Genomic DNA, 23,376 nt, shown 5'->3' on the forward strand with positions numbered 1-23,376 from the left:
TAGAATTTTATCAAAAACATTTGAGAACATTCTGATGTTATATATTTATCATATTAAATAAAAATAATTGTTAAAATAAAAGTTATTTATATTTATGATAAAAATGCAATACAAAATTTAATAATAATAATAATAATAATAATTGTTATTTGCTAAAGCATTTAAGTTTATTTTTAATTATATTATTACTTTTGCTGTTTTTAATTTCTATCTTAATTATGATATATCTAAAATTTAAATAATTAAAATAAAAAACATTTCTCATATATAACACACTAGGAAATTTAACATGTACGAAATATACCCATACTACTAAATATCCTATTTTCGGGATATTTACACGCTTTTTTTGCTTTCGGCTGATCTAAGGCTAAGATATCGATATATTGGTGCACATTGACTCCATCGACGTCTTTGCAAAAGATGTCAATGACCGAGTCGTGGGCTCGTGGCAGTGCTAGATGTCGAAGTCGCGTTTGGTAAAATATGAATCGGTCGTGGTCCAGGTTGAGAAATTTGGCGTATTGACTGAACTGTGTAAAGAAGACTGTGTTAAGGGTAAGCATAAGTTTGAATTTTCTTCTACTCCATTAATTTCGCTCCGACATAGGGAGATAACGCGGTGTGTGCAGACTATCAGTGTCTAGGAGTTTGGACCGAGTCCGGATCTGCTAATATCAACAATTGATTAATTTGTTCCACCCGACCCATTACATGAGATGAGATTACATGAGAAGGAAAGTGGCGAGACACATGATATGATAGTGATAGTGGTGGAACCCACATCTCAAGGCGCAGATGCTCATAAAGGTCCTTCAAAATGGAGGACTTGGAGCAACGGAGCAAGGTTTTAAAAATAGGATTAGATACGGAATCGTATTGGGGATTAGTTTTTGGGTCGAATTGTCTGATCGTTGGATTTGAATGAATGATCTATTTTGATTTATTAAATAAAAATAATTACAATAAAATTGATCAAATTAATGATTGTTGGCTTAGGAGTGGTTTTGGAGTAAAACAAAATAGATTATTTGATTGATTGTCAAATCAATTGGTCTGATCATCCAATCTGGTCCGGTTTTCAAAATCATAACTTGAAGACTATTTTAAGAGAAAAATAAGCAAGTATTTAAGTCTTTTCATTTTTTTTTTCGTTTCTTCTTTTTTTTTTCTTGAATGAAAGTAATGTAATGGAGTTTTTTTTTTTTTTTTTTCTGTTTATTCAGAGTGTCTTAGGCTTTTGTTATTGGATTTGGGTTTGTGTTGATTATAATGTAAAACTCTATTGTGCTAGTTCTGCAATAACTCGTAGATATTCTTATAGTAATATATAGGAATGAGGTAACACCATACTCTCAGGTCTCAATCACAATACATATATCTCTATACTCACGTAAAAAAAAAGTGAATTTTTTATCAATTGATAATAGCTCAATTGGTAAGATTTCTGGCTAGCTAGCTATAGCATAAAATATTTGAGATCAAATCTGAAATGCTGTTGCTAATTGCTACTAGGTTTGGGGGGTGGGTGGCTGTGGTGGATGGACTACCTCCAATTGTATAGTTTTATGAAGAAGAAGTGAAATATACTGCCTTTACTAAAATCATTCTACCAAATATGGGGCACTCATGTTATTCCTGTTACAGTTAATTATGTATTCTTTATTATTAAAGTACATCAACATGAAAGGGTTCTTTTTTTTTTTTGGAAACCTAGGTAACCTAACTTTTGCCAATTGTTAATTATCAAAAAAGTAGCTTAGCTTTTGCAAGTTCAAATCAGCCCCCCAAAATGTTCCACAGCACATCTCCTCCCTGTATTGAGAACATCTTCCAATGATAACATCATCATTTCTAGGATTACCATCGGGAGATGTTCCCAATACATGATAAGGATGTACTGTGGGCCATTGTGGGGTGCTGATTTGGTCTGAGCTTTTGCATTTTTAGGTTGTGAAAACATTTTATTTTATACCAACATTATCATTTCTCTTTCATATATAATTCAACTTGTCACCTTTTATCACTTCCCACAAATATTATTCTATCAAGTATCAATAACACCCTCAAACTAGACATATTTTTTTTTGTCAATATATCCTTCAAACTTCTAATTCAACTATATAAATATAATTACTTTAAACAGCTGTTCAATCAGCAGGGAAAGACAGAAGCTGTCCTTTTTCAATTCTCTTCATGTGCATGACAAACTTTACAAGCTGTGAAAGGAACCCATGCCATTTTAATTTATTTTTGTTTCTATTAAGATAACAAGTTTTTTGGGAGAATGACTATTCAATACATCTTAAGAATTTTTAATTTTATCATACAGTTGGGGTAGGTGTCAGCTCGAAATTGATATTAATATACGGGCAGGTATTAGTGTTTTAGGGTGAATATATTTATCATTTTGAATTGTATAAAATTATAGTAGAATTCAAAATTTCACGGTGTGATGCAATGTAATTTTTCGAAGTTGTTTTATATACCTTATTCTTTTGAGTAATTCCTTTTATTCACTTAGAGCCTTAGAGGTTCTATTTTTACCTACAATAGGATTTGGGTAGGAGAATGCTCCGAACCAGACATCTTATTCTTTGGAAGCACCCAAGCATATTTTAATCAATCTTTTGCCGTAGAGTTTACTTTGACAGTTTGCAGTCAAAAAAATAAAATAAAATAAAAAGAGTCTACTTTGACAGTTTTGACCGAGAGTGGTCAAATTATTTATTCTAAAAACTGAGTTAGTTACTTATCTATATTATTTTTTGTTTAATTTATTCGGATAAATGTATCTTTTGGGACTTTTTTACCATTTCTATATATATATATTTCAAATACCCACTACCTAAAAAACTTACCCAAGTCCGAAAATATGTAAAAAATCAATTTTACAATGGATTCTACATGTTTATGAAATAAAATGGGTAAATTAATTAAGGGAATCACAATCCCATTGAACAGGGCCTAAATTATAGTGTTGTTTTATTGTATTGATATTATACAATCGCAGAAAATAAATATATTATACAAATAATAACCGGAATATACTGAAATCAGGTACAGGAGGCGAGTCGAAAAGCATGGATACTATACCACCAGACTCAAATTAATTGTCCGTATCATCCGTGTGGGCTAGAGAGCATTAATATAAGCAGATTGATATGGTGTCCAGGGGCTCCTAAAAGAGTCCGGATTTAGTCTTTACAAAATTTGTTTTCACATTATAACCTTTTTCATTTTTCATTTATAAGGAGATGTTTTCAATGCATGGTTATAAAACGTTGTGAGCACAGTTTTGTCTCTCAAGCCCAGCCATTCATGCCATTTGAATTTGATGTCATTAATTAATATGAGGAATAATTAATAGGCTTCAAAAAATTATAATGTATTATGGTAGATGGAAGCAATTTTTACCTTTTATTAGTTTGTGTTTGTTTTGAGGGCTCAAGTGCAGTGGCTTGTGTTTTTCCGAGCTGGGCCTCTATGGACAGCCTATAAGATACGTTTGATGAAAAATCCAGAGACCCAACTCAGTACTTAAAGGGCTCCTCACAAGTTTGTTCTAGTCTCTTTGAATAGTTTATCTAGAGTGCTTCAAATCAATGATCAAAGTATTGATATTGGACAATTTAGATACGAATGTATTATGGAAATGTATGGATGAAAGATGTCAAAATGCTTGAATACCTTAGGAAATTTATACACGCCACGTAAGTACATTAATAATAGTAAATCTAAAGTTTAATTATCTGTAATTAAGGTATAAATACATGAGAATGTAGACTTTAATAGGTTATATGAAGAGAAAAAATACAATCAACAATACACAACTTTAATATATTATTTTTATAACTTAAAGTTTTTATTTTTTGGGAAAATGAAATCTTACATTATTTATTTAAGTTTTTATAATTATGATTTTTATTTTTTATTAAAGTTCAAAAATATCTAATAATGGTCAATACACAAATTTGTCAAACTAGGCATTGATACACTTCCATATCAATGTGTATTGGATTATATCCATTGATACAGTGCGATATGACCTGATATAAAGTCGTATTGTATCGATACACACAACATAATTGTAGTGTATTTCACATATACAAATATGATATGCCATGTATGAAAGTAACATATCAATACTTTAAACCTTGTTTCAAAGTTGAAAGTAATTAAACCAACATAGCTGAATTTTTAGCTCAGCCCTCCCAAATGGGCCCTTAGGAGGTAGGGCACAAATACACATTTGAAAAGTTAATAAAGAAGAAAATATTTACGCTTAGTTTGGGACAAAATATAAATCCAATGCAAAAATATAGTATACAAAGTTTTGCATTGTAGATATTTTATATTTGTACTCTTCTCAAATTGAGACTTAGAAATACAAATACAAATATGAAATCTTGTATTTTGAAATGTTTTATATGTATTTATACTTATATATATATATATATACCTGCAGTGTACGGTGTACATATTTGTATTTGTATTTTCACTCTTCATTGACCTTGTACAAAGAGGTCAAAGGGACAAGCCCAACAAAAATCTTTCAACGCTAACGAACGTCCGCTATGGGGGGGAGCAATGTTACCATATTAGCACAAGCAAAATCATGTGTCTGAACCGTCTGGTGTTGCTGAAATTGGGACCCGGTGACCGGTGTCGCTGACAATAATAAATGGGGACGGGTTCGAGTGTTATCAGTCAGAGTTCGATGATAATGATGCTCGGTTATACTATGAATCTCCCTTTTTCACCCATAATTCACGGTAAAAGGCTTTTGCGCGAATAACGTGTGCAACTGCTCTTTGCTTGTTTGCCCTTCGCATCCAAAGTCTGGTGGAAAAAAACAGCCTACAAAAATAAAATACTCAATGCTTCCTTTTGTTCTCACTCTCTCTCTCCGGATTGGTCTGGATGGCGTGTTATTCGTTCCACCAAAGTCATCGCTTCGAGTAGCAGCTCTTCTGGTCCAAATTTACTGTTGTTTTTGTTATTTTCTAACAAAATTCTGACTGAAGGTTCATCGAGATTTTTTCTTACTTTGCAATTTTTCATGGATATTTTTGCATTAGCAGGTTAGTTTCTTGTGCTTCTTTATTTATTTATTTTTTCTGAGCTCGAAGTAGCAAAAATCACTCCTATATCCCGATTAATTGCAATCTTGGTCGAGTTTCGAAGTGAATCTCGAATACTTCTCTCACCTGAATTGCTTAATTTTCTTGCCACAAAAAGGGTCAATTGCTTATTCCGTCAATTTAGAGTCTTCTTTTTTGCTTGTTAGGCTTTAATTTTTTGTTGATTCTTCCGCCGAGCTATTGTAGTGATTCTCCTTGAATTGTCAACTGTAAGATAGGATTCTCGCTAGGTGTCATCCGTCTCTGTGGTATTTTAAACTTCACATCAGTCTTGTGATGGTAGTCTGGTAGATAGTTGAGAGCCTCTCTCTCTGGTAGAATCTTCTCCGTGATGGATTGTCGAGTTTCACGTGGGCATTATGATATTAGGGTCTGAAGGCTTTTGTTTAGTCTCAATTTTGGATGCCATTAATAAAAAGAAATGAATGCTGGTTACTAGCTTATTTTTCCTGCTAAAAGAGATGGCAACAAATACCATGATTAATGTTTCACTTGTTCCGGCTTCAGAATTACTTGATCGGATAATAGAGACGATAGCCGAGACTGCAGAGTCTGCTAAGGATGTGCTTGTTGAGAAGGAAGGTTTTGCAAAGCTGTCGAGTTTCTTGGAAAAGGTTGTTCCTATCCTAAAAGAATTGACCAAGAAGAACATCAGTAACTCTGAGAGCCTAAATAATGCCATTGAAAATTTCGATCGGGAGGTCAAAGCTGCGAAGCAGCTAGTTCTGGAGTGCAGAAAGAGAAACAAAGTCTATCTCTTGCTCAATTGCCGGAGAGTAGTGAAGCGTTTAGAGAAAACTACGAGAGAGATCAGCCGGGCTCTGAGCCTTATCCCTTTGGCATCACTAGATCTCTCATCTAGTATAAATGAGGATATCAGCAACCTATGTGACAACATGCAGAGGGCAGAGTTTAAGGCAGCTGTAGCAGAGGAAGAGATATTGGAGAAAATTGAATTGGGTATATTAGAGAAAAATGTTGATCGTACTTACGCAAACAATTTGATGGTTCTCATTGCTGAAGCTGTTGGGATATCAACTGAACGCTCAGCACTGAAGAAGGAATTTGAAGATTTCAAAAGGGAAATAGAAGACACGCAGGTGAGGAAAGACCAGGCCGAGGCTATACAAATGGATCAGATCGTTGCATTGCTTGAAAGAGCTGATGCCACTTCATCCCCTAGGGAAAAAGAGATGAAATACTTCACCAAGAGGAAGTCTTTAGGTAATCAGCCATTGGAACCTCTCCAGTCATTTTATTGCCCAATCACTCGAGATGTTATGGTGGACCCTGTTGAGACCTCCTCTGGACAGACATTCGAGAGAGATGCAATTCAGAAGTGGTTTGCAGATGGGAACACCATTTGCCCCCTAACCATGATCCCCTTAGACACAGCAATTTTACGGCCCAACAAAACTCTACGGCAATCAATTGAAGAATGGAGGGATAGAAACATCATGATTACAATTGCTTCCATGAAACCCAAACTCCATTCAGATGATGAACATGAAATTCTTCATTCCTTGGAACAACTGCAGGATCTTTGCATGGAGAGAGACTTGCACCGAGAATGGGTGACACTGGAGAACTACATACCAATTCTTATTGGATTGTTATCCACAAAAAATCGTGAGATAAGGAACCATGTTTTAGACATCCTTTGCATACTGGCAAAGGATAGTGATGACACTAAGGTACTTATACTTCATCCTTGACTAGACTAGATTGTCTCTTTTTTCATTATCAAGGAAGAAGAGAAGAAATGGCCCTTCTTTTTGCATCCTCGTATAGTACACAATTTGGACACATTTTCTCTGAAAAAAACCAATCAGTACACATATTATATACAGATTTGTTAACTATGGTCATTCTAACTGGAAGTTTCAACGTCGTTAAGTTATCATGAATTGAAGGAACAATTGATTTTCCTTATCTTTACGTGTTTTTGTCAACTAAATATGTGTTTTGCAGGAAAGAATTGCTGAAGTGGAAAATGCAATTGAAGCTATTGTGCGATCCCTTGCTCGTCGTATTAGTGAAAGTAAGCTTGCTGTGGCATTGCTTTTGGAACTTTCAAAAAGTAATATGGTACGTAACTACATTGGGAAAGTACAGGGATGTATACTCCTCCTGGTGACTATGTCAACGAGTGATGACACTCAAGCTGCCAAAGATGCAAAGGAACTCTTGGAGAATCTTTCATTCCTTGATGAAAATGTTGTACAAATGGCCAAGGCAAATTATTTCAGGCCTTTGTTGGAGCGCCTTTCTTCAGGTACTCTTATTTATCATGCTGTTCCTTTCAGAATTTAAATAGAAGATTATAGTACTCTATTAAAGAGGCCACTGCTTAGGTTGACAAGTGTGAGAGAGAGCTTCCACTTTGTTCTAAAATGCCAAAGGTTGGGTCTGTATCCGGTCAACCCCTCCTAAAACCCTTGATAGCTGGGATTAGCATTGGGTAACTTTTTTTCATAGTACTCTGACATGCTATAGTGGCTATAATACATCCTGAAACATTTGGTGCAGTTGGAAGAGGACATTATTTCCCTTCTCTTTTTTTTTTTTTTTTTTTTTTTATTGTTCTTTTTCCTTTCCTTTAATGGTGAAGTGGAGTAAAAGTTATCCATCCTCTTTATCTAGTTATATTTTGATTTTTGAATAAATCCTTTGATGATGGTTAAGAAAAAGAATAAATCAACAACATTGATGGATGCTGCTGAGCAATCTTTAAAAGACAGGAAATTTTCAGGAAACACATAATTGTTACTGATAGTGAATTAATGATCAATTGAGATGATTTGATGACATACAACAGAGACCAATGATGGAACCATTAGAACTTCTGAGTCGGCTTGTAGGCTGTAAGATAAAGGTAAAGTGAAGATAGTGTGGATTAAATAAGAGAGGGGAACTCTAATGATGTGGTCCCCAACAGAAATAACTGAAGAACAAGGTTTGTCTAGCTAATCTCCAACAATCAAGATAGGGCTCTTATGATAACGGTAGTGGTTACTTCTTACTTTTTATTTTTTTTTCAATATGCTTAGGGATGTCAGTGGATCAGATTGAATGGTAAAACTGCATTGTCCTGACCCTATCGGGTTAGGTTGAGTTGGCTTTAATCAGGTTTTAGGTTGGGTTCAGGTTGATGTCAGCCCATGCCAAGCCCGACCCATTGACATAGTAACATTGAAATATTTGTAAATATAGCCTTGGTTCAATATGGGTACACTATTTGTGGGACGGGTCAGGATGGGTTTGGCATCCCATTTCCTTTAGTGAGTTCAGAGTAATTTTTGGTCAGGTGGGTTGAGGTGGACCATACCGAACCTGATCTGTTGACATTATCTATATCAAATATTCCTGTATTTCCTAAATATGAATAATAAGCCAATTAATCTTTGAACTTTACTTGTTAACATTCAAATTCTCTTATATCATCATTTCTTCCTACAATACCTCCATTGCTTAGTGCCATGTTGACTTCTTGGGATGATGAGCATGAAAATGTGGGTTGAAGTCTGAGAGCCATGTATCTTCATTAATAATGAAGCACTATCAACCAAACCATTCAATAAAGAATTAATTCAAATCAACATGATGTTAGGATAGTGTGTGTGGGTGGGTGGGAGGCTATCACAACCTGGTTCCAACTATATGAGGTTGGCTACATTAATTATCTTCAACCATTCCTCTGTCCATTCGTTGCCATATCTATTGTTAAATTTATGGGGTGCCAAATTATTTCTCACTACTTTGCCCAACGTCATTTTTGTCTGCTCCTACCTCTTCTAGATTTTTTCAACTTGCAACAGCATCTCTTCTTGTGCCATAGATGGTTTTATATACACATGACAGAACCATCTTAGTGTACTTTCCCTTGTCTTATCTACTTACCTAGTTCTTTTTTTTTCCACTCATCCATCCGAACTTTAGCATTGTAGACATTTTGGCTATGTTTGGCTGCATGTAAAATGGAGGAAAATGATTGGTTTTCTAAAAATTACCATTTTATGGTGTTTGATTGCATGTAAAATGGCCAAAGAAAAAATTAGGTAGTATATGTAGCATTACTTTTAGCTTTCCTTGAGTCATCTTTCAAATAGAGGGTTGGTTCTCTTAATTGAAATGCAATAGCACCCATATATTTCTCACCCATTCACACTTATTTTCCATATTGAAACCAAACACCAGGAAAAATAGGAAAATTATTTGGTTTCCTATTGAATATAATTTTTCCTAGAAATTGTTCATTTTCCTTTGTTCTATGTGCAACCAAATGCATCCATTGTTCTTAAAAAAATGGAGCAATAAATATTTATGATGTTTTCCCCCATCCTCATACATACAGATGCACAAAAAAAAGGCCTTTATTATTTCTAGTGGTGTTATTCATGTCTCTTGATGATGCAGTGTCTGCGATACACCTTCTCCTACATTGAAATCTTTTTTGTTGACAAGTAATTGAAATGAATTTATTAGTAGATATCTGTGAAGATGTAGGATCCATATTATGAGAGTTTGGAAAAAGTTTTAGTGGCAGCTGCCAACCTGATGCACTCTCCTTTATCCAGGCTTGTGACCAGCTGTGTAAGACAAGTTCACACTGGCGGATTTTTTTTTCACTGTAACCCTTTTGTGTATCTTCACAGATATGATGATGATATCTGTGAAGATGCACAAAAGGGGTACATTGAAAAAAGGAAAAAAAAGGCAAAATCTCTTAGATCTAAAGACAAAATCCACAAGGAGGTACCTACACCTAGCTTTTCTAGCCAAGCCAATTGTAACCAAATATCTATTCCTCTAGAACCTATTGAGAAGGAAGGCCATAATTGATGGTACTACGAATTAATGAAGCAGGTGCCTAATGCAGATATCAACAGGAATTTTTCATACTTTTTTTCTGGGTCTAGTAGGCACAAATAGATGGTAGCTCCAGGGAGCATCATGGACATGCTAATATGCTATGTTGGGAAAATTATAATCTTGGAATTGGAGGCAAATTATACTTCAACATAATAATATCATGCATTCCTGTCTCTGCTGCAATTTTATTGTTTAAATAGATGTTAGGGGCATTGCCTTGCTTTTTGTTTTTAATTACTACAGGATACTTGGCAGAACTGCAGAAGTACCAAGAAACCTTTTATCACTTAGCAGAAGAGTTTAGCTGTATTTGTTTTTTGTCCAATACCTATTCTTTAACTAATTCAATTGTAGTATCTTACCATAAAAACTTGTTATTAGCATCAAGCACATGAATCTTTGGACAGTTTTTTTTTTTTTGTTTCATCTACAATATTATATCCATATTGAATTTATTCATTTCTTCCTATATGATCTTTTGTTTATGCCATGTCAATGCATGAACAGTAAAGCTTTCTGATTCCCTAAACTTGTATGAAATTTAAATCAGCAGTCATGGACATGTTGGTGCAGGGCCAGAAGATGTCAAGATGATCATGTTGACCACTCTGGCAGAAATGGAGTTGAGTGACCACAATAAATTGACTTTGTTTGAGAATGGAGTACTGAAGCCACTTCTTCACTTGGTCAAAAATGGCAACGAGGAGATGAAGAGAGTTTCTGTTAAAGCTATTCAGAATCTTTCCACTTTACCAAGGAATGCCTTGCAGATGATTCAAGAAGGTGCAGTGGGTCCACTACTTGACCTACTCTACCGTCATAATGCATCCATGATTTTGCGAGAACAAGTAGCATCAACCATCATGAACCTTGCGATATCAACAGCGAAACAAGAAGCCAAACAAACAGAAGTGACACTACTTGAATATGATGAAGACATTTTCAAACTCTTCTCCTTGGTCAACTTGACAGCACCTACTATACAACAGAAGATACTGAGGACCTTTCATGCTATGTGCCGATGCCCATCTACAATAGACATAAGGTCTAAACTTAGACAGGTATGCACCCTTACTTGGTCCTCTCTCTCTCTCTCTCTCCCCCCCCCCTCGACCTTATGCTTACCCAATTCTACAAAAACAAAAACGTGAGATTTTGGACAACTTCCTCTCTTGTGCAACTGCTTTTAGTCTGAAACATTTTGTTCTGGTCATCTTTAACTGCTATTCAATTATGCATTTCCACTCTGTAACTCAAACATCCATGAAGAAAAAGCATTAGACCGATCTGAAAAAGTGAGATTTTGGACTTTGCTATAATGCAACAGCAGCTACATACCCATTTGTTTTTGGTGGTTGGTTTGTGGCTTCAGTTTATGGACATTTTGTTCAATTTTTTTTTTTAAAGCAACATTTTGGTCTATTGAAACTTTATATGTTATTTCCATTGAATCAAAACATTTTTGATTGGCCAAGAAAATGAAAAGCATTATATATATATATATATATATATATATATATATAACTAATTATTTTGATGATTCTGATTTCACAGTGCTCGGCCATTCAAATATTGGTTCAATTTTGTGAGGTTGATGATATTTCTCTACGAGCAAATGCTTTAAAGCTGTTCTTCTGCTTGACGGAAGATGGAGATGATGGCTCGTTGTCAGAATATGTGGACCAGAGGTGCATTGGGACCTTGATCAGGATCATCAGAGATTGTCATGATGAGGAAGAAATTACTGCTGCTATGGGTATTATCTCCAACCTTCCAATGAAGAACATCCAAATCACCCAGTGGCTTCTAGATGCTGAGGCACTTCCAGTAATTTTCAGGTTCCTAACTAATGGAAAATTTAATGGATCCTATAAAAACGATCTAATAGAGAATGCAGTTGGAGCGACATGCCGCTTCACCGTTTCAACAAATCTGGAGTGGCAGAAGAGAGCAGCTGAAGCTGGCATTATCCCAGTGCTAGTACAACTGCTAAGCTCTGGAACTGCTTTGACAAAACAACATGCAGCCACTTCCCTTGCCCAGTTCTCAGAGAGTTCAGTTAGGTTGAGTGGGCCAATCAAGAGACATAGGGGGCTCTGGTGCTGCTCACCACCACCTGAAGTTGGCTGCCCAGTGCACATGGGCATATGTACAGTTGAGTTATCATTTTGCCTTGTCGAGGCTGGAGCTGTGCAACCCCTAGTAACTGTACTTGGAGAATCAGATTTTGGAGCCTCCAAGGCTTCTTTACAGGCATTATTGACACTGATTGATGGTGAAAGACTGCAGAGTGGTAGTAAGGTGCTTGCTGAAGCAAATGCCATTCCACCAATTATTAAGTTATTAGGCTCCCCCTCTACTGAATTGCAGGAAATGGCTCTTCTTGCTTTGGAAAGAATATTCCGGTTGATAGAATTCAAACAAAAGTACGGAGCATCAGCTCAGATGCCTTTAGTTGACTTAACTCAGAGGGGAAACAGTACTACAAAACCTTTGGCAGCACGGATTCTTGCACACTTGAATGTACTTCACGAGTCATCATCTTATTTTTAGGAGTGTGGAAAATGAAAAGTTTCAGCCAATTTAAGTTGAAAAGGGAATTCAAGGAATGAAGCATATGCAGTGATATGGGAATTAACCTTTGGAGTCAGCAACGAATTAGGTGGGTGTTTCTACTTTAAGTGATTGGTACAAACTTCCCATCCTAAAGAAGCATGGAAAAGGATACATTTCTTATACTAAAAATAGGGATGCTCTTCTCTTATTAGTTAATTATGTAAGGCCATTGATTTTTTTGGCTTGTAAAGAAAATCAATAAGAGGTCAGATAACCAAAATATTCATAATAAGGCCAAGGGTCGAGGCTGTATAGGCGGATTTGTGAGTGCAATCAAGGTTCTGATCACTGGAGTTGAATTAGTTTCTTTTCTTTTTTTTGGGTGATTTATGAGAGAATATCTTTTAATCTCATTAAAGACAGCAGCGTGCTGTTTTTATTTTAGTGATAAGGTCTCAACTTTCCGTCTAATTTAGGACTTATTTGTTGATGTGAAGTTGTACAATTTTGAAAGAAGAAATATCATAATTTCTTCGACTTGGGTTGATCAAAATCCCTAGGCTGCTCGAACAAGATCACATTTGGAAAAATTTCTTGAACAAACTGTTAAGGAATCAATTCCCTACAATAGTAGTTTACATCAAATTGACTTGCAGGTTTTTCCAAATATCTAACTTTTGTATAGACCAACTATGAATTCATTCCATGCAACAGGCGCCTGATTCTGTACGAGGTCCTATCTTGCTTACTGCTTTCTCATGGCAAAATGCCATGGGTTAGCAGGACTAGGTAAGAAAAAGGTCGCCATTTGATTCATCAAATCTTCCAAACAAATATAGGCATTATTTACAGTAATAACCCAACCGTTTCAGATATTTCCAAACCTATGTTCAGATTCTTTTGTTTAGCTAGAAAACTGGGCAGTGATCAACCACAACCCCTTTAGCTGTTGGGCAAGAAGCCAAGGGGCACCCATCTGGACTGGCTCCCCACCAATCAATGCTGATATTCTTCGAGCCCAAGCACAGAAACAATAGCACTCCCATGAAGGCAAGACCAGCATCGAGAGCTCCAGAAAGGACATAATTGTGGTGCTGCCACCAACCTTGTCGATACCTGTAGATGACAAAGCCAGAGAGGAACCCGATGACGATCCAAACAGTGAAGTTGACAGCGGTGGCTGGAGGCATCATTCCTGTAGCACCTATCAGGATAGGCATGTTGATGAGACGGATCCACTTTTGGTTAGGGAAGGCCTTATGGGCAGCCCAGACAAGGAGAGGGGCAACCGCCCCACCTAGGAAAAACCAATTGACAGCCGGATAGGTACCCAGATCCCCAAAAATTCTGCGTGGCCCAATAAGCCCCCAAATGACAGAAGCATCATAGAATACACGGTCCATTGGGCAAGTCCATGGGCTATTGTCGGGGAGCAAATTTGTGTCACAGAGGTTGGGAATGGTCTTCATAAGCCACCATGCAGTTGCCAAGTATACAAACCCAGCTATCAAGGTCCCTATCATCTGAGCCGCAGGGTTAATAGTTGACTCATCATCAGTATACAGTAGTTAAAAATTGGCAACAAATAAACGAATTGCTTAGTTGCTAGATGGCGAAGAATTTGTCCCATACAGTGGACGAAATAACAAAAATACTAACAGAGAATATGCAGAAACTCCTGAATAACATGTTAAGAATTTCAGTGGGATTTATTAGTATGCACTATGCAGAGAAAATGTTTTGAATAAAAGCAACTGGGAATAGCTGGGTTTCTTGTCATTTTTTTTTTGTGCAAGGAATGGTGGAGCTTTCAATTATATAGCTATGACCTATGAGGTATTAAAATAGGTTGTTAAGTAGAATAGCACTCTGTTTTTTGAGTGAAAGTATTTGGGAATAGCACTCTGTGAAGAGATATGTCTTCTTTGGAAAATTTAAGTCCTTGGGTAATTTCTTACTATTTCATCCCGGTCTTCCTTTGGCTTTCTCCTTGCTCATTAGAGCACTTTTATTTGCATGAATTCACTTCTCACTCTATAGTTATTGACCACAACATTAAGACACTTTGCTTCGTCTTGTCACCTAGTAGGGCTTACTCCTAGGGGGGGTACAAGAATCTCATGTTCTTTTTTTAGATTCATGTGGGAAATGGGAAAAGCTTATTTTACCTAGGTAAGTGATGCCCATCTCTTAGGTGGGTAAATAACTTTCACACCTAGAGGAAAAGTTGAAATCACTTGAATGGTTATTGTCTTATTTACTTGGAAAATAAAAAAACATGGGTAAATGCACTCCAGGTAAGTGATTCCAAGAAAAACTTACCTAGATAATTACACTTACCCGGATAAGTAACTTGTCCAAAAGTGAACAAGGCCCAAGTCTTTTCTAATGAAATTGTTTCCGAAAACTATTCTTCCTAGTATAGCTACTCATCCATCTAGGCATCCTCATCTAGCTATGCTTATTTTCTGAATGCAGCATTTCTTAAACTACTCAACATTCTGTTCCACATTACATATTGTTCATTTATTTGTCCTGTAAAACATTCATTCTAGTCTCATGGTTAACATATGGATTGAACAATATGCCAGATGCAGTTCTTCACTTATGAGCAACATCTTTTCTATTTGTCCAACATTAAATGGTCGGAGTAGGGTTTGTAACTTGATCATCATTCTCGATTACACCCCTAACAATGAAGTTTCCTCATTTCTGTTAATGAGGAATTTTACATTAACAATGAAGGGTTTGTTGGACTTTGCACTACTAACATAATAAATAAGCCACTTCTAGTGCAGCTGGACTAGCTAATTATTATTCCAAATCATGAAAATTAGCTAAGAGAATAAAAAATATAAGCAATTGTTTATCTTCAGTTCTAGAATAAATAATAGAGGTGTGTTCTGACAAACTTTGAGATCAAATATAATGGTTTGAAAACATCCACTAATTCGCTTCTTTGGGTTTCTGAATCTTCTTATTGATATTCACTGAATCATGAATTACTCAGTAGAAAATTATAATAGGTACTCCTCATCTCTCGTAGCATTTATTTGGGCAAATAACTGCATAGATAACCTTATTGACCATGAAATAACTGAAGGGTGAGTGTGTTAAATTATACATTACTTCTGATTAAAGTAAGGTTGTTTTTGGATAAACTCCAAGGTTCTTGCTTTCAAAGCCCCAAAGCACAGAGTCCCAGTTTTAGGCTGTGTTTTGGTGCTTTAAGTGATATGGCTTTAGATTATTTTGTATTCAGAAACAATTCTTATCAAACGCTAAAAACACTTTTTAGCTCATTTGTGTTTCCCACAGTCCAAAGTTCAAAAGCAAAAACGTATCCAAACAGAAGCTAATAAATCAATCTCTGATACCCAATTTATGTTGAAAAGGATGACTCGTTCCAGGCATTTTATCAAGAAGGCAGAGTTTTACTGTTTAGTCTGATTACAAAGCTATTCAGAACGGAAAATCTTGGAGAACACACTTAGTAGACTCGTCATGGAGAACCTAAGATTTCTTTTCCAGGTTTAGTAGATACAACAAATCACATTCATTATTTGGATCAGGATTAAAGCTTGCTCACTGTAGATAATTATCAAGTAATCTCTTTTATAAGCTTTCTCTTTCTCTTGTAACCTACTAGATGCACATTTCCCATAATTGAAATAGCTAATATGGAAATAAACCAACCTGTGCCATGAACATTGCTCTAGGAGGAATCTTCATGTAGTGGCCTAGCTTAAAATCTGATATAAAGGTGAGAGCCTGGGTCATACTGATGTACCCATACACCTTGAAGCATATGTTAGCAACTGGACGCCCTGGGTACAAGTACCCCATGATATACTCAGTTATGATGTTCAAACCTGGTGACTGCATTGCATTTCAATTTTCAAGAAAAAAAAATCAGAGGCCCATTTACCATAGAACCCAAGTATAGATTTTCAAACAATGAACATCATCTAATAAGAACTCTGGCACTGTCCAGAAAATCTACAAAAGGAAAAGAAAAGAAGTGAAAAATGACAAACCTGATTTGTGGTGGCAGCAATGATACCAATCGGAAGAGTGAAGAGAATGGCTAGGAAGCATGCCAACAAGACACCCCACCATGGCAACTGAAGTTGGTCGTTGTAATACCCACAAGCAAAGAAGGTGGTGGCAATGATGACCACCAGGACGCAGATGAACCACCACTGAGGGACTTGCTTGTACCTTCTCATAAGCCTTGTATGGACGTCCATCTTGCTCTCCTTCAATGCTGATCTGCTCAGTTGCCATATCTCTCTGTACCATAGACAATGTGGGGATCATGCATGGCTTTAATAACGGGATCTCTCATATAACAGTTGAAAGCCTATGGGATAATTTCATTAGGGCCTCCTTTGTTTTTTGTACCCAGGTAATGCATTTATCTGGGAAAAAATTGCTCGAGTAAATTTCAAAGAACCATTCAACTTAAAAGCTTAACCTGTTAGGTGAGGTCTTCGAATAAATTGATATTCTCTAACACGTCCCCTCACATGAAAGCCCATTGGGCTTGAAGCATGAACAGGCACAGGCTCATCCATACCTTGTGCTGAAACTTATTTAATTATAATGGGAGTAACGAGGAGAACACTAGACCACTTGGTCAAAATGGCTTTGACACCATCTCAAATAACCATTCAACCTAAAAGCTTAACCTGTTAGGTGAGGTCCTTAAATAGGTTCTAACACTAAATGAGACCAGAATCATCATCCATCAGATATCAACTCTACTACTACTACTACTAGTTATAGTTACCTTCCATGAAAGACCAGGACATGGACAACAGTAGCAGTAAGTGCAGCAAAACCGGCACCATAGCTGATGGCAAAGAATGTGCTGAGGTGGAGGGGTCCATTATGCTCATAAGCATTCATGTCGATGTGGAATTTGGAGTTGATGATGCTGGAGATGTTGTATTCCTGACCGGTTCGTGTGAAGAGTCCGGATGAGAAAAGTGGGAAGGTCTTGGCTTGGTAGAAGTCGAACCAGTAGCTGATAGGGGTTATGACATACATGAGGATGGCAAACCCAACGGCTATGTTAGCAGTGGCGAACCAAGGGCTAGCAAGTGGGCTCCCAAGGTAGGAGGAGACAGTAGACCAGTCCAGTCCAATTGCACCAAATCCAAGCCCCTCAAGGCCCGACCCAAGTTGTTGGGCCAAGATGGACTTGGGAAATATCCAACAGACCCATGACAAGGATGTTAGCATGGGGAAGAGGTAGCCCGGGAACACATAGTAGGCGAAGCTGCACACCAACACAATCAGGAAGAATTGGGTTCGCGTCACTCCACCTTTGGGCCTCTTTTCTTTCTCGTGTAAAGCCCTGCAAATCAACACCATCCAAAAACACTACTAGTTAATTATAACCAAAGGGAAGGTGCCTCTGTTAATTACTTTTTTATCCATTTTTGGGTAATTGTAATTATCTCTCATAAACTTTTTGACATAATTGCAAGTAGATTCTTTCTTATACAATCCTCTAATAAAAAGCAGAAAAATGTCAAAATATTCATGCAGTTGCTATTGAGGTTGGTTTTCACAACAAAAAACAATACAAATATTATAAATAGCAAAAAAATAAAAGATAAAATAAAAGGGTTTAAGGTTGTAGCTTTACCTTTTAGCGATTGATATAAAGTAAAAATTGAATAATAAATCATTTTCAGAACAGAGATTGAAAGAGTTTGGGGCAACTATTCATATGAGGAGAAAATTTAAAAAAGAAACATTTTGATCAAAATTAACTGCATGATTATTTTGGACATTTTCATGCCTCTTGCTAGAAGATTCTAACCAGGGCCGAATCCACTAAAACTTTGACAAAAGCCAAACTCGAACCCGTCCCAAATTGCAACTACCAATCTTCAAGGGAGGTTTCTACAACTTACCCTTTTATAAAATTATATTAAAAATTATATTAAAAAGAAAATAGTTATATATTTTTAGATCCACTATTCGAATATTATATTATACGTTTTCTATAATAAAATAAATGCATTATTTTGTATTCTAAAATAGTAAGTATAGTCAAGTCAATATCTATGAGCTTGGAAGAGCATTATTGGTTTCAAAGCTTCGACATCGTTAACAGTAGAAAGCACGTGTATCCACAGGCTTTTATGAACTCAAGTGCGCTGTTCCCGTTCTCATGAGTCATGATCATGAATGATTGAATTCAGAAAATGGGCTATGGGCCTCCATCCAAGATTCCTCTCAAGCTTGCGCTTGCAGACAATTCATCAAAACATCACCAGCGGCCCACTTTCTTTGTCAAATATGACCAAAAGAAAATTGCCTTTGTAAAATAGTTTTTATTTATTTTTATATGGTTGAAAGAACAACATTTTTCATTTGACTCCAATCAGATAATGTAATATTTTTCTTTTTCTTTTTAGAAAAAATCTATGGAGCAGATAAAAAATGTGAATTAGTAATAAAACAAAATTCATATATTACAATCTACATCTTAAAGTCTTATTCGTAAATATACCTTGTAAATATGAACCTATGAAAGTTAAATTGATCATATGACATTTTTAATGTGACTAGGTGAAATCTTGATTTAATATAAATAATATAATAATGAATGCATCGGTGCATCCTAGTCTAATATAAATAACTTTTTTTTTTTTTTTTAAAACCCCCCACCTACCACACACATACCCATTTGTATCGTGTAGATCGATGATGCATCGGTGCATCCTAGTCTAATGGATGGTGGACTGAGCACTGCTTCATTTTAGGGCCCAGGGCCTTAATTTATCTAACCCCGCTCTCATTGTGTGTGCAGATAGATATACGCGGCCTGAAAGCCACCAACAGCAATAGGGATTCAACATTAATCTTATCTATGTTCTATCCCTGTTTTCTAATAGAACTGATATCAAGAAACTCACACAGACATTCAACAGCCTAAGGAAAGACTACTGTTGTCTTAGATACCTGAAAAGGGAGACTTGAACGAGATTGTTGGGCCACCACATCTCCGCCGGCTCTACTAGGTATCTCCTGAAAAGCCCAGCCCATCCGAACCCTAACATCTGCAACTCGAAACATCCAAAATCCATAGTAACAGGGGAGAGGGGGAGAGAGAGAGAGAGAGAGAGAGAGAGAGAGAGAGAGAGTACCTGGGTTGTTAGAATAACGAGGAGGGCAGGAATGAAGGTGAGCTTCCTCTTGTAGAAGAGCTTAACAGCACTGAGAATATGGGTGGCGTAAACAGTGCCAGCTCCAGCGTTGGCAAAAATGGTGATGAGAACGTGCTCTTTGACATTGAAGGGACCGGGGTTCATACTGAACTCCCAGCGGGTGCCCTTGAAGAACACACGCTTTGTGACAGTGGACGCCATCAGGTGGCCAAGAGGAACCACGGCTATCTGGGCTGACAGCCCAGTGATGGATATCGGCTCCGTCCGGTACCAGAAAAACTGGTTGAGGAAGGATAGCAGTACGCAAGAGACTATTCCCAGGACCCACATTCTGAATGTTAGAACTGGCTGGTTTGGGTCGTCCGTCGTCGGTACCGTCAGAGCCACCTGCTTGATCGACGAGTTTTCAGATTCCGGAGGCTCCATCGCCGGAGACGTTGTGTTACCGGCCATGAACGAAGGAAGAGTACGCCTTGTTTCTCTTTCTTGGAAATGAAGACGGATTCCTGTCCCCCACCAGAAAAGAAATAAATAAAATAAATAAAACCCACCGTTAGAGATCTAGAGAGAGAGAGAGGTAGGTGTTCTCTCCTCTGCACTACGGTGGTGTAATTACTACTTAGGAGAGGGAATCCTTTTTTCCCATTTTATAACTGGATCTGGAAGAGTTGGAGATTCCTGAAAGAGATCTCTTGGCCATTCAAAATCTATTGGACCAGAGAAGAATCCACAAGATACCCATCAACGGAGTTTGTCAAGTCTACATCATGTCTTGACTCAAGAGAAGAAGATGAATTAATGCTATGGCAGTTGATCCACAGTATTAAGGCGGGTAGTGGATCCACGCCCGCCTTGGGTCTGGGTCTATCTGGATGAGGTGAAGACAAGAATTTACGCCTTGTAAGCTGTAACAAGCCTCCTGTTTCTTCTCCTTTATTTATTAGCATATAAAAGTAACGGGAGAGTAGATAATTCTCCGTTGCTTTTTTGGATTTTAATTAAAAATGGAAAAAATCATTGTTACATTTTGAATATCAGATTTATTTGGAGATGATAAGATGATATAATTGTAAAATATCAGGGAGATTATTGATCGGATTGCAAAGATGCCCGGGAGATTGTAGTCAGAGAAAGCAAATGGACTTAGCAGGTTAAAAAGGGTTTTGTTTTTTTGTCTTTGGAGGTAGCCATGGAAGCATTTTTGAAGAATTATTCTTCCCTAAGGCTTAACACTAGCAACTATAGCAAGGTTAGAGATATCTCCTCATTCTATTCAATAGATTCTCTACTTTTACCAATTTCAGACCACCCTGAAGAAGGCGATTCCTTTGGGTTCTGCATTCTCTTCAATTAATCATTCTTGGAGACAGGAAGATGTATTTGTGATATAACTAAGGGAGTGATGCCGAGATTATTCTGCCCTTCCTCCATTTACTATTGTTTCTACAATAAAGGGGAAAAAAAAAAAAACAAAACTTTGAAACAATATGTTTAGTTTTGTTGCTAATAAAACATATATATTGGGAATTTGGATGAACATCAATTTGATATCACGACCCTTCCCATTAAAGCCTCATTAGCTATTTTCCCTTTTCTTCTTGTTAGATATTGTAATAGAGGACGGAAAAAAATTGCTCGGAAATCAGAATAGGACTTGTTGGGGGGCCTCTACTTCTACCTCCCATTTGATTTGCTAGTTTCTTTGAGAGAGAGATAGAAGGTTAACAAATTATATTATTTGACTTTTATAAAAATAAATTTAAAAACTAAAGGAGATGTAACAGAATTTAACCCTTCAAAAACTAATACGTGTTAGAAAGCGGTTCGGTGCCTAGCCCGCGTTGTAAATTCTTGTCTTTAACTCATCCAGACCCCTTGGATCTAGGGTTTGTAACTTTGTATCACCATTGGCGGGGTCTCTCTCTCTACTCTTAGTTATCCTTTTTCTCTGACTTCTATAAACAAAAGGGAATAGTGGATTAGAAGAACATAAGTGGAGATTGCATTTTTTTGGGGATGACCAAATCCAAGTGATGCCGCCAAAAATTGTCTGAGTCTTTAGAGCAGCTCGGTATCTATATGCAAAAGAAGGAAGGTTAGAGAGTTTGGGGTGATATCCTGGGCTTGTAACTTCAACGATTAAGCCAATGCATCGAGCTATTTAAAGGGGAAGGTGAGAATTCAATGAAGCATTCTGACTTTTATATAGGTTTTGGTTACACATTGAGATTACATGTGTCGGAAAGTGTGGGATATCTATTATATCTCGAGACACTTGGTAATTGGCCTTAAACACCTGGGGCCCGGTCAGGATACCCTGAGCTCGGCTTTGAGACACTTGTGGTCCAGTCAGGCCACTTGGGGCTCAACCAGGGCCACTTGTTAAACGATCTGGCCATGTGGTGCTCGGTGTAGCATGCTTGGTTGAGCAGTGTGCCACATTATGAAGGCATCTTGTGGGTCTGAGACCCACTGATTGATGGGATGTCTTATGTGTTGATTACTCTGCCACACGAGTTGCCAAATGGTCACTCTCTGAACACATGGTGAGGTTCTATTCTTGCCTTTGACAACAATCTGTCTTGGTAGGAGTTGCCTCCTTGGACTTTGGTTCAACAGTTGCCTCGGTTGTCCATTCGTTAGAACCTCGCCGGAGCTCAGGGCACTTCGTTTCTCAGGTTACATATCTCTTAACAAGATGGACTCACAAACCCGAGGTGACTCTTCTCAGCTTGAGATCAGGCTAGGCCTCCGATGCTCAGCTTGCAAGTCGATTGACAACTCTCCTGTACATGCCACGTGTCCAATTGACCAGAGGTCGGTTTTACCCATCACCAAGTAAAGAATAATTTAATAATAAAGACAATTAATGAAAATAATAGAAAGGAATCAATACTGGTAGCTAGGCAGAGGTTTATGAAACTCTTACATTTCATTTTGCAATCAATAAATAACTGAATAGAAAAATGGGATTCATGAAAAAGACATGTTCAACTTTGTGTTCAAGTGTTTCTTTTCGTGACTGTATAACTTTACTGTTAAGCATCCTGCAAACAAGGAGGCAACGTTTTTTTACTGAGGAAAGTTTTGCAAGGTGGTTGAGTATCGGCATCATTCTTGGTATCAGAAGAAATTATCATTGTAACATTGAAGAATAGAGATGGGCCTCGACCCTGGTGTCAAATTTGTTGGTTGGAATGTCGTCATTTTTTAATGCGGCTCGGTCGTCATTATGGTGGATGATACAAACAAGGAAAACTGTATCCGATGCTTATGCTTTTGAGTTTTTGAATTAAAAATTATAACAGCCAGCATTGTCAAAAGTAAAGCTGAACATAATTGCACCGAACTCACTATAAATATGTTTGGCCAGAATGAAATCAAGTCCCACCATTGTCATTTGTCATCCTTTCACAATAAGATAAGAAAAGGATCACTAATCAGTAATCACTTTGACTTCCCTTCTGCGTTTTATGAAATGGGCTTATATTTCCCATCGCTTTATTAGATTTAGGCTGTATTTGGTTTGAAGAGAAAGAAGGGAAGGGAAAGGAAGAGGACTAGAACAGTTTTTCCTTCCCTTCAATTTTTTTTTTTTTTTTTTTTTTACTTTCAAA

At 37.0% G+C, this 23,376-nt stretch overlaps 2 protein-coding genes across 3 annotated transcripts; one reads left to right on the plus strand and one right to left on the minus strand.

Annotated features, from left to right (window-relative positions):
- The first annotated feature begins 4,800 nt into the window (after window positions 1-4,800).
- On the plus strand, window positions 4,801-13,016 carry LOC148864369 (U-box domain-containing protein 44-like). 2 transcript variants are annotated; one of them, XM_088979659.1, is made up of 5 exons: window positions 4,801-5,084; window positions 5,652-6,838; window positions 7,116-7,419; window positions 10,590-11,077; window positions 11,571-13,016. In XM_088979659.1, exons 1-5 carry the CDS (start codon window positions 5,063-5,065, stop codon window positions 12,567-12,569), a joined length of 3,000 nt encoding a protein of 999 aa, XP_088835785.1. In that variant the 5' UTR covers window positions 4,801-5,062; the 3' UTR covers window positions 12,570-13,016. The 2 variants fall into 2 exon arrangements, with proteins under 2 accessions (XP_088835785.1, XP_088835784.1); XM_088979658.1 differs by lacking the exon at window positions 4,801-5,084 and having other exon boundaries at window positions 5,423-6,838.
- Window positions 13,017-13,152: 136 nt separating this feature from the next.
- On the minus strand, window positions 13,153-21,934 carry LOC148864370 (oligopeptide transporter 7-like). Its single transcript, XM_088979660.1, has 6 exons — window positions 19,739-21,934; window positions 19,554-19,651; window positions 17,365-17,934; window positions 16,610-16,865; window positions 16,269-16,451; window positions 13,153-14,095 (listed from the first exon to the last, which is right to left on the minus strand). The coding sequence occupies exons 1-6, from the start codon at window positions 20,210-20,212 to the stop codon at window positions 13,481-13,483; spliced, it is 2,196 nt and encodes a 731-aa protein (XP_088835786.1). The 5' UTR covers window positions 20,213-21,934; the 3' UTR covers window positions 13,153-13,480.
- Window positions 21,935-23,376: the final 1,442 nt, after the last annotated feature.

Source organism: Nelumbo lutea, chromosome 3 (genome assembly GCF_056320005.1).
Source record: "Nelumbo lutea isolate HS-2025 chromosome 3, American lotus-T2T, whole genome shotgun sequence".
NCBI lineage: Eukaryota > Viridiplantae > Streptophyta > Magnoliopsida > Proteales > Nelumbonaceae > Nelumbo > Nelumbo lutea.